At 42.5% G+C, this 12,422-nt stretch overlaps 1 protein-coding gene across 1 annotated transcript in view; it reads right to left on the bottom strand.

Annotated features, from left to right (window-relative positions):
* Window positions 1-875, bottom strand: part of LOC110685214 (putative membrane peptidase YdiL) — a 33,373-nt gene extending 32,498 nt beyond the window's left edge. The window contains exons 1-2 of the mRNA XM_021861699.1: window positions 599-875; window positions 330-488 (exon numbers count right to left, since the gene is read on the bottom strand). Coding sequence (XP_021717391.1) covers window positions 330-488; window positions 599-775 — 336 coding nt within the window. The 5' untranslated portion in view covers window positions 776-875. The remainder of the gene's footprint in view (window positions 1-329; window positions 489-598) is intronic.
* Between the last annotated feature and the right edge of the window lie 11,547 nt (window positions 876-12,422).

Genomic DNA, 12,422 nt, shown 5'->3' with positions numbered 1-12,422 from the left:
CTATTTAAAGGCATATTTGATCAACATTTCTTCAGCAAATGGGTTAAAACAATACCGAGCAATGGTACCCAATTCACCCAACCAAAAATGCATATCTAACTATATAAAGCGAGAAATGAATACAGCATCAATTTCCAATATAATTGAACTAAATTTCATAAATGCAGTAAAAAATAAGATTCAAATCATTATTCATTCCTATAATTTCACCATCCAATTAGAGACATTCCACCCCTCCTTAACATGACAATTAATTTTTCATTTACAAAATAAATCAACGTCTCATTACAATCACTAGCAAAGGTATCAATAACTAATAGAAACTTTACCTTAATTTGAGGCTCGAGATCAGTCAGATGCAAAAGGTTAGCAATAACAGATAATCCACCAAAACTTAATGGTACATGCAAGCTAAAAATATACAAAGCCATTGTGCTCCAAACACTCCCACTTTCCCATGGTGGGTCGGATTCCAGTTGTGAGAAACGCTGTTTGAAAAATAAATCCAAGAATAACCCATTGAAATAATCACACAATTAAATAAAGGGTTGAAGCAAAAATTCAATTTTATGAAAAAAAAAAAAAAAAAATTTACAACCTGCACGGTTTGCTTGCGTTTTTCATGGTTTCTGCAGCAGATATTAGATTGGATTTTGGGTTTGAAAAAGTAGGGGATTGATTTTTGAATAACTAATTTATGAGTGGCAGATGAAAAAAATTGAATTTGGCTATTAACTTTGGCGGGTATATACTGAGTTGTGCTTAGTATTTCCATTTTTCTCTTGCGGTGTTAGGTCACGTACCTAGACGGCGTCGCGCCCACACCTGGCTGAAAACTTACCTTTTGTTCTTGATATGGATGACTTTATAAAATCGATAAAACAACCTTATATAAACATTAAAAAAACTATAGGCAATAAGTCTTTTGTAAAACGATTGTACATTAATTTTATTATAAGACGATCAGTTTGAGAGTAAATTTAACTATTTTTATGGTAACTTTAACCTCTTAAACGATAACTTTTAATGTGTCATTAGTTTGAATTTTATTTTAATGCGTAATTTCTTATAAATTTATGATTACATATTATAAATGCTAATATGATTAATCTAATACATTATAAGTTTTTGATAAGATAATATTTATTATTAGAAAAATAATAATTTTTTCAGTATAAAAGGTAACTTCAAATACTTTTAAATAAGTTTAACTCATTTTACAATAAATTAATGTACACCCGCTCTTTCGGGGAAATTGTGGAGTCATTTGGTTGGAGATGTTAGAATATAGTTAGAGTCTATTACATCTATTTATTGTTTAGTACTTTTGTTAGACATTTTTGGTATGAAATCTCATATCAATAGGATTTTTTAATCCATCCCATACCCCTAGCTTGAAAGATGAGGCGGGCTTTGTCCTCTTACATGTTATCTCTCCTTACAATATTTTAACACATCATACTCTCTGTCATCCACCACATTTCCAGTATTTGTTTCCTCTCCACCATCCTTTTTTTTTTAATTTTTCCACACAAAGGCTATCCTCTTAATTTATTCTACTCTATAAATATGGTCAAGGCCGTCTTAATCATTTTAGGACCTATTCTAAACTTAGAAATTGGGCCCTAAATTTTTTTTTACAAAATTATCATATAACAACATTGTTAAACGAAACTCAAAAGTGCAAACTACTTTTTATAATTGTAAATAATATGATTATTATCAAATTACAATCTCAAATTATTAAAAATGCAAAAAGGATTGAAACAACCTAGTAAATTCCTATAAAAAAAAAACTCAGTAAATTGATAATTTTTCCCGCAACTTTAATTGCCGATTTGACGGTTTGCCGCAACCCACTTCGCCACTTCACTAAATCAGTTCAGCAATGCCATGGCATGCATCTTCTTGACTTCTTGTTAACCACTTACACCCAATTTACAATTATTAGTAATTTACTATGAATCTTAATTTTTTTTTTTTTAATTCTCAAATATAATTTGAGTATGATAACAAAGGTTGTTTTGGGGTTTTTTAATTCTCAAATATAATTTGAGTATGATAACAAAGGTTGTTTTGGGATTTTTTAAAAATCCTCGGGATACAGGTTTTGAACTCGACCGGATGGATTCGAACACTTTCAAAACAACGAATATTTCGGTTGACGGAATATTTGTCTCCGACGATCAAGTTAGTCAGCGGAAAACGAAATAATTGTAGAGAGTAGTTGGAGCTAATCAACGCTGTTTTTATGATATGTCTTAATCCACTCCTCTTGTTTTGGGTAAAAATACTCAAAGCCACGTGGCCCAATAAAATGGTGACACGTGTCACCTTAAGGAAGGTTCAAAATGAACCAATCCTCTACTGACATGTGGCATCCCCAATCATAGAGAAAAAGGCAGCCCTCAAGGCCCTATTCCCAAGATAACGCACCAATCATTGGGGTCGTTTTAATTATTTTATTTAATTATTTTAACGAGGATAGGCCTCGGTTCCTTGGAGTTTTACGAACACAGACGTCGGATATCAAGCCTCGAGCGTCGAGACTGAGCGTCGCAAAATCACAAGCAACAAGTACGAGCATAGCCGTAGCATCACATTGGCCTAGCCATGTGAGTGCTAGGCTAGGCTAGTTTATCGCAAGCTTAACATGCTAGGCATGCTAGGTGCTTGCGCATATGCTAGCAAGCCACGCGCCCTAGCATCGCAAGGCTAGGCTTTGCTTGTATGCTAGGCGCTGGCGCTAGGCCAGGCCTAGCATCGCTCATCGCAGCACATAGCACAGCACTAGGCAGCATCGCCATGTGCGTGTGCATCGCTAGCACAGCACCAAGCAATAGCGTGCTTGTGCGTGTGGCTGGCGAGGCAATGCCCAGCATGCGTGGCTCGCTAGCAGCACGCATGCTGGCTATGCGATGTGTGTGTGAGAGGCTGGGCAGCAGCACTACGCACCAGCATGCAAGGCTGTGCGTGTGTGTGTGCGTTGGCTAGGCAGCAGCACTACGCTAGCAGCGCCCAGCAACCCAGCAGCACGCAGCACGCACATGCTGGGCGTGCTAAGGCCAGTGCGTGCTGGCTGCCAGCCCAGCAGCCCTTGTGGGTGGCGGTTTAGGAGAGATGGGGACCAAGGCCTCAAGGCTTCCCTTGGGGAGCAAGGCAATGGTCCCCCCCATGGGATATGATCCTCACCTAACCCATTCTCTCCTATTGCCACTTGCTGCCTTGTGATTGCATTTGCTTTATAATTTATTTTAGAATTAAATAAATTAGTGCATTTGCACATGATTCCACATTGATCATGAAAAGGGATTCATGTCCCCATTCTCTATAAATACCCCTTGGTTGGGATTTTGAGAGTACACAACTTGAGTAGAACTCAAAGGTATCTCCATTGTTGAGAAAGCCTTAAGTTTGTAAAACTCTCTTTTTATTTGATCGAGTCCCGACTAACCTTCGGGACTTGGATCTCTCGGGTCGGGGTTCGTGGGTACGAGCCATCTGAGACCTTGCGATTGCGGGGTTCAAGTAAGAGTTCTTTCGGTGAGTGAAGCACGCGTCTAGGGTATAATTCTTTATCCCTTTTTCTCTTAATTATGTATTAATTACGTTTTGCATGCTTTAATTGCTTTAGTTATCGGGGCGGGTCTTGGTGGGTATCCTTTCGCGTAGAGTGGGTCTTTACGAAACCCTACAGCGGTATCAGAGCAGCGCTCCTTTTAATTATTGCATTTTTTTTTTAATTAAGGTGTTTTAAAGTGGATTTAAATTCTGGTTTTGCTTTTCTAATTAGATTAGAAGGACATTTTTAAAATAGTTTTAATCTTGTAATTTTCGGTTTTTGGTCTGGGAACTCAGATTTTGGCTCAAAAATATTGTTTTTTTGGGTGGAATCGATGATCTAAATCAGTTTCAACTCTTTTTAAAGACTGTCCAGAAACCAAATTCGAACCAAAAACCTATTTTTTGAGGGTTTTTTTTTGTTTTCAACGAAAATTTTAAATCTTTTATGCCTTGATTAATGCAAGCATGTCAAGGGTAGATTAAATGCATTATTGCATCCCTAATCTACTGCAATTTAAATATCTTTTAAGCATGATTATGGAGTTATAATATATGCTTAAGTTGATATGTTCTTTTTCACATAAATTTGTTTTTCACAATTACGCAAATAAATTGCATTAATGAGTGAATGTTTATCGTGAATGTGTAATGTTAAGGTTCCTAGCATGTCAAAGATCCAATCTTTAAATGTTTAAATGGTTGGAATCTTGACTATAAAATTCCATGTTGAACTAATTTTGGATTTTTTCATATTTGGTTGATTAAAATCCTTAAAGTTCAAATGCTTGTGATTATTTTTGATTAATCTTCATATTGGAAGATGTAATCTTGTTATTTTACACAAGTGTAAAAGTTGGAAAATTTTTCCATTGGATGATTAGTCTATTTTTCCAACTCCCTGTTTGTCAAAATCCATTATTATTTTGCATATTGGTTAAATTAATTATGGACATAGGCTTTTCAATTTTAAGCATCAAGAAAGACCTAAAATATTCCAATGTAATTTTTGGAAATTTAGGCTTGTCGCCATTAAAATTGAATTTAATTAAGTTGGACTTATTTTATTTTCATTTTGCCCTAAATTAATTCTAAAATAAATTTAGATTAATTTTACGTCACACGTAAATAGGGATTAAAATCTCGAGGAAAATGCACGCAAATCGAGGCAAAAACCCGAAGCGTCACCAAGGCTAGTCGGGGTGCCCACGCAGCCCGCATGTGGCTGCCTATGGTGCGCACAGGGCTGTGCCTTGATGTTGCGCTGCTGTGTGGCGAAGGATGCAAGGGAGCTGATGCGTGGGCAGTAGTCTAAGGCTGCTAGAGCACTTGGGCACGCTGCTGGGCAGCATGGCAGCAAGCCCCAGCCAGTCCGCCACTTGTTGGCAAGCGCCAGCATGCTAGCCAGCATGCGCAGCATGCAAGGCAGGCTGCTGATGCTAGCAGCATAGCATGCTACGCCAGGAACTGCATGCTAGCACCACGCACCAAGAACACCCCATAAGGATACGAGTCGGCTGTTTTTGCTTAATTTCAGGCTATGTGTTTTGCGAAAATTTTGTTGTTTTAAAATATTTATGTAATTATTTTAACGAGGTTGGACCTCGATTTTTCCAGCTCTTGCAAAATTTTTGATTTTGACAAATTTGGGTTAACCGGCTTAATTAATTGGATTGATTAAGTTGGATACGGAATTTAGTGGGAGCTTAGCTAATTTTGTGAACAAATTGCACCTTAGTAATACATAATTTATTAAACAAATTTGATTAGTTTTAATTAGGCGCGTTAATCGGATTAACCACCTAAGTTAGTTACTAGTTTTACGTGTTTACTTGTTTTATCTCGTAAAATGCATGGGCCATTCACAAATAGTGAACGGGTGAATGAAAGATTGTTTCAAAATAGGTTTTGAGAAAATGGCAACTAGTGGGACCCGACTAGGATAGAAAATACGGACTGCGTTCCGTTACGTATTTTTGTAAATCTAAATACGGTCTGCATAACGTTAAGTATTTTTGTACTTAGATTAATCTTAGTCGTAGTAGCTAGTAATTTTATTTTGGCAGAGATGTCTCAAGACGGCGTTTCGATGAAGACAAGCCTAGATGAAGACCCTTGAAGATTTCAAGGGGTCATGCTAGTTGCCAAATGCATCAAATTTATGTCTTATATATATTGTGAATGATAGATGCATGTTTAGGATTTTGATATGTTGTGGTGATTAGTTTAGTTTATTTAAATCAACCAACATAGAAACCCTAGGTCCCTTAAAATATTGAGCTAAAATTTTCCGTTCCAAGAACAACACTTATCGAACTAATGCGCGTACGTGATGGGCTACACCAAAGCGAGGCATCACTACTTCCCTAGGAACGTAAGGTATACTAGGTATACGAGTTGATCTTGGTTAAGCTCAATGATATCAGTAAGGAGTCCTTAGATGTCGTGGCAAAAGAGATAAAATGTCAAGAAAGCATTAGATGCGACGTTTTATCAAACCGAGAGTAGCTTAGAGCTATTAGCAATTGGATTGCTTACCCTAAAATATCTAGTGTTAAGACAAGCCAAAGCATGCTTAATCACTTTTTGATTTTTGGGATCTCGGAATCATTTTATTATCGCTTAAAAGGGACAAATTATTAATGCGTGGATAAAATGCTCAATACGATTGAAAATATGCATGAACACTTTTAAAATTCAAACTTATTGATTATATGAATGGTTTTTCATTTCAAATTCTTTCAATTGTAGAACAATGTCTGCAAGTAACTCAAACAACAACCCTATGTGCCCGGATCTCCCTAACAAGTTGGCATTTTGCCTAAACTTGGTAAACTTCAAGGAGTGGGAGGAGGAACTCAGGAAAACTCTTCGGAATTGTTCCTTGGACTACACTCTTGACACTCCCATTCCAAGCTTCTTCTCTAAGGGGATCATGACCGATGAGGCTCATGAAGAATGGTCTTCCAATTGCAAGAAAGTCTCACGACTTATGGCTAATTCCATCCCGGAAGATTGGAAGGAAAGCCTTTCCTCCTACCTTCCGGACATGTTCCTCAAAGCACTTGAGGACGTTGTCAATGTGAGAGTCACCAAGAGTGACAATGGCAATTATGATGGACTCGTGTTTGATTTGACTAGGTCACTCTCAAACATGAAGATAAAGCCACCGAATGTGGGTTGTCTTGCTAAGGAAAGGCGTCGGCTTTGGACAAAGGTCTATAATGCCAAATTGAGACCCGGCATGCCCTTCCGACCTCATGTGCTTGGAATGACTAGGCTCTTCAAACACATGCAACTTCTCGGAATCTCATTGGAGGATGAGATGGCGGGGCATATCTTGCTTGCTTCACTCCACTCGGGCTATGATGCACTTAGAATGCATATAGCAGAGGGAAAGGAGACACGCTCTTTAATGGAGGTGGTGCAACTTCTTAGCCGAGCCACCGCCCATGGAGTGACCGAGAGGCCCTTAAGAGCGAGGAGAAGAGAGTTCAAGCAGGTCAAGGCAAAGATGCAATGCTTCTATTGTGGTGGGCAAGGCCTAACATCGCTCATCGCACCATTGCAGCACATAGCACAGCACGAGGCAGCATCACCATGTGCGTGTGCATCGCTAGCACAGCACCAAGCAATAGTGTGCTTGTGCGTGTGGCTGGGGAGACAATGCCCAGCATGTGTGGCTTGCTAGCAGCACGCATGCTGGCTACGCGATGTGTATGCGAGAGGCTGGACAGCAGCACTACGCACCAGCCAGCAAAGTTATGCGTGTGTGTGCGTTGGCTAGGCAGCAGCACTACGCTAGCAGCGCCTAGTAACCCAGCAGCACGCAGCACGCAGCACGCACATGCTAGGCGTGCTGGGGCCAGTGCGTGTTTGTAGTGTGCGTGATGGCACCTCAAGCTGGCTGGTGTGCTGGCATGCTAGCTGGCTGCCAGCCCAGCAGCCCTTATGGGTGGCGGTTTAGGAGAGATGGGGACCAAGGCCTCAAGGCTTCCCTTGGGGAGCAAGGCAATGGTCCCCCCATGGGATATGATCCTCACCTAACCCATTCTCTCCTATTGCCACTTGTTGCCTTGTGATTGCATTTGCTTTATAATTTATTTTAGAATTAAATAAATTAGTGCATTTGCACATGATCCCACATTGATCATGAAAAGGGATTCAAGTCCCCATTCTCTATAAATACCCCTTGGTTGGGATTTTGAGAATACACAACTTGAGTAGAACTCAAAGGTATCTCCATTGTTGAGAAAGCTTTAAGTTTGTAAAACTCCCTTTTTATTTGATCGGGTCCCGACTAACCTTCGGGACTTGGATATCTCGGGTCGGGGTTCGTGGGTACGAGCCGTCGGAGACCTTGCGATTGCGGGGTTCAAGTAAGAGCTCTTTCGGTGAGCGATGCACGCGTCTAGGGTATAATTCTTTATCCGTTTTTCTCTTAATTATGTATTAATTACGTTTTGCATGCTTTAATTGCTTTAGTTATTGGGGCGGGTCTTGGTGGGTTTCCTTCCGTGTAGAGTGGGTCTCTAGGAAACCCTACACATCCGCCACTTGTGATACTCCTAGGTCAGTCTTTTGGGAGGTCATGGACAAAAGAAGCATTGAACATGATCCCATTAGAGTTCTTGACCAAAGCTCTAACTGGATGGACCCCATCCGGGATTATTTGGTAGATGACACTCTGCTGGATGCCCCTTCAGAGGCGGCAACATTAAAGAAGCGAGCTTTGAGCTTCGAAATGTACAAGGGAGAGCTCTTCAGAAAGGGTTACCTCCAACCGTTGCTGAAGTGTGTTACCCCTGAAAGGGGAAAAGAGGTGCTAGAGGACCTGCACGCGGGCTTTTGTGCTTCACATATAGGCGGCAGAACTCTAACAGAGGGCCAGGCGACAAGGCTACTTTGGGCCCACTCTTGAGGCAGACGCCATGGAATTGGTGAAGAAGTGTGACAAGTGCCAGAGGTTTGGCCGGCTCATACACCGTCCGGCAATAGATCTGACGGCCATCTACAGCTCGGTTCCATTTGCAAAATGGGGCATGGACATCTTAGGTCCTTATACGCCTGCATCAGGCGAAAGAAGATACATCCTTGTGGCAGTGGATTACTTCACCAAGTGGGTTGAGGCAGAGGCGGTCAAGGGCATTAAGACAAAGGATGTCATCTCCTTCATTTGGAGAAACATCATCACCCGATTCAGGGTTCCTATGTCCATGGTCTTTGACAACGGTCCTCAGTTTGAAACGCCTACCCTCAAGATTTGGTTGGAAGATCAGGGGATCTCACATTGTTTTGCATCCGTTGGCCGCCCCCAAGCAAACAGCTAAGTTGAAGCCTTTAACAAGCTTATCTCGGATGGCATAAAAAAGAAGATTGAAAAAGTTGGCGGTCTTTGGGTGGATAAGTTACCTCACGTTCTTTGGGCCATCAGAACAACCGATAAAGGGGCAACTGGCGAAACCCCGTTTCTCATGACATACGGCACTGAAGTCGTCCTGCCAATTGAACTTTACGAGCCAACACTCCGAGTCATGCTATATGATGAAGAGGCTAGTTGGGAGGCCATGCGTCTTGCATTGGACTCACTCCCGGAACGCAGGGGCAACGCCGCCTTGCGTCATGAGATATACCGTCTGAGAATGACGAGGGCCTACAACAAAAGAGTACACAAACGACCCCTTAAAGTGGGGAACTTTGTGCTACGAAAAATGGAGGCAACCGGTAGGGAAAATGAGCAAGTGAAGCTAACCCATAATTGGGAGGGCCCCTACCGGACTTTTGAAGAAGTCAAAGGTGGCACCTACCTCCTGGAAACACCAAACGGCAGGTAGCTAGCTAGAACCTGGAATGTAGACAACTTGAAAAAGTACTACTTCTAAGGATTTATAAATAGAGTATATTAATGAAAGAGTTACTTTATTTCAATTGCTTTTTGTATAAAGTCCCATGTGCAATGCACAACCGGCCAACTTCTAAGTCCCATGTGCAATGCACACCCGGGTATCTTCCAAGTCCCACCTGTGCAATGCACATCCGGGCACCCGTTTGCTCAAAATGAGTAGAAGGCTAAGTAGCTAACTTAGTTATTCAAAAGGCCAAAGGCTAACATATTTTACATCGCCTGCTCTAAACGATGAGCACGCATCCGCCGACGCCCATTTGGGTGAATTCGTAGAAGAGAACATCTACCTTTCGGGTGGTGCATTGTTCTATGCGTCATGAACTCAAACGATTTTAACAGGTTAGGCTAAAGATAACCCATGGCCGTTTGAATGACCTATCAAAATCAAGATACACCCGGTTATTGCCCCTAGGTAATACAAATGGTGAATTTAATCTTGATCTGCAGCCGGCTTTTGCCAAAAAGCAATACAACCTGCTCCAGCTTCCATAAATAGGGTCAAAACCTTGTTAAAATCAAGGAACACCCGGTTATTGCCCCTAATGCAATATAGGCGGTGAATTAAATCTTGGTCTTCAGCCGGCTTTTGCCAAAAAGCTATACAGCCGGCTATCATTTCCCTTATCATTATCATTAATCCGCAATTGTTTAAAATGCATACGTCCAGCCCCAGGCCGCCTGCATACCAACCAACGGCATTGTCGGATACCTAAGGGGTAAAACCCCAGCCGGTTAAGCGCGTATCCTAAGTTTGATTTAGCCGGCACAGCCGGCCAATTCGACTTGGGTTAAATTCTGTTTTGAAACGGTCACAGACCGCATATATATTCATCCGGACGCTTATGGACGGTTGCTTGCTTTAAGTTTGTAACTACTAAGCAAACAACCTTCCAGGGGCAGACAGGGCTAATGCCTCCGGTATATATCAATTCAAATTGCAACAAAAAATTCAACAAAAAATTCATTCAAGGCAAATTGCAGAAAATTGAAAATTGAAACAAAATGGCAAAGTGAACCGACACAGTCGGTATGTATATATATAAAAATTTCAAGTTAAAATGTAAGCCGGATCCCTGTCCGGAGAAAGTGAAACAAGATTACACGGCTCGCAGGCCGGATGAAAGTAGGAGTTTAATTTTTTTTTGAGCTACTGCTGCTGCTGTTCCGGCTGCTGGCCTTGACCGGCATTAGGGGCATCTTGGGTCTGCTGGGGTTGGGCTTTTCTTGCCCCACCCGGCACCTCATCTTCCGCCTGTTCATCCCCTATGCCGGCCCACTCCTTGAAGGGTGCCGGCTGCTAAAGCCCGAGTTCTTGAGCATCAAATACCTCTGTTGCGTATTTGTACCTCAAGTCAAAGAAAGCATAGTCGGTGTCCGAGTGGATCATGGACCATGCCATCTTCATGCGTGCTTCGCAGTCAGGCTCATTCTCGGTGACCAGCCGGTTCTGTTCAGCCGACAGCTGGTCCAAATGCTCCTTCTTGGTCTTAACCAGCTCGTCCTTCAGCCGGGTGACCTCATTTTTCAGCGCAACATTCTCCTTGTCAGCCTCCCCCAAGGCCTTGACGTCAGCCTTGAGTTTTTGAACTTGGAGTTTCCAGTCGGCAGCATTTTGGTTGGCTGTATCAGCAACAGCCGTAAGCTCCCGGATGAGTTCCTCCTGTTTCATCTCTCGGGCTTTAGTTTGGATTTCAAGCATAAGGGAGTGATATTGACAGATATCAATTAATTCGGCTGCCCGTCTCTAGGCATCCCTTACCTCCTCTTGCTTCTTCCGCAAGGGAGCTTTCATCCCGTTAACCCTCAACATTTCCTGCAACGTCAGGCAGAAAAGAAGTCAGTTAAGTTATATAATAACCGGCAATTAGAAAAATTGCCCAAAAGTACCCCAACTGGTATTTTACCTCAGCCAGCAGTGAGGTGATGCAGTCAAGGTTGACCTGGTTGACACCCGGTACCGCCTCCTTCTTGGATCGGATGAGGGTCCTCAGCATTCTCTTGGTGTAATTTTGCATATCCGGCCAACGAGAAGCAATATCTGCATCATGAGAGATATTTGTTAAGTGTTGGGCATAAGCGGCTTCTATATTCAGCCGGCTTCCGGAAGAATCCCCTGACTGAGAAGCTTAGGACTTGACTCGAATAGGCCCAAGCGGCCAAGGGGGGTCAAAAGGGAAATCTGTACCTTCGTTTTCAGGCTGAGGGGGGAGACCACCTCCAGCCGCATTTGAGCCGGATGCAACAGCAAGCACCCGGCCAGAAGGAACCTTAGGCTCCTTAGATCCGGCCTCAGCAGGCCATGAGCTTGAACCCAGGCTTTACAGACTTTTGCCTGCTGTTGTGGGCCTTTCAGGAGCCGGTGTTCTACCGGCTGAGGTTGGCGCGGGGCCGCTAGAGACCCTCCGTCTCTTTGAAGCTGGCTGGGGGAGTTCCTCCCCAAGTCTCCTCACCATTTGCCTCAAAGAACGAGGAACGTTCTGGCTCCCCGTCTGCAAAAGAAAGCAAAGCAACAAGTTAGAATCAAGATTGTATGCAAGACATACAGGCGGCATAAGATCATCCGGTGCTTACCCCACCGCCTCTGGCCGCAAGTTAGGCCCTTTTCTGCTCGAGTTGCTCCTTCCTTATTTCGGCGGCTGACTTAGCTGGCGTTTTCTCTGGTGGATTCATCTCAAGTCCTTTCACTGCAAAATAGTAAAGAGAAAAATGTTAGAGCATTAAAGCACCATACAGGCGGCATAATATGCCGATTAAGCAGTAAACCTATGTTTGTCCCAAAAGGTGCTAAGACCGCAGGCGGAAAGGAACGCCTCGTCTCTGAACCAATCCGGATGAGGGACCTAGAATTTAGGGACAATGATTTGTGTCCCATCATCCAGTGACATTGTAGTCTTCTTGAACAACCCCGACTCTATAATAGCATCCCAAGATTCAGTCGGTATCTTGGGGAGGGCAC

The sequence above is a fragment of the Chenopodium quinoa genome, unplaced genomic scaffold, assembly GCF_001683475.1.
Source record: "Chenopodium quinoa cultivar QQ74 unplaced genomic scaffold, ASM168347v1, whole genome shotgun sequence".
NCBI lineage: Eukaryota > Viridiplantae > Streptophyta > Magnoliopsida > Caryophyllales > Amaranthaceae > Chenopodium > Chenopodium quinoa.
The sequence above is the reverse complement of the archived record's forward strand: the minus strand, read 5'-3'. Positions and strand labels throughout refer to the sequence as shown.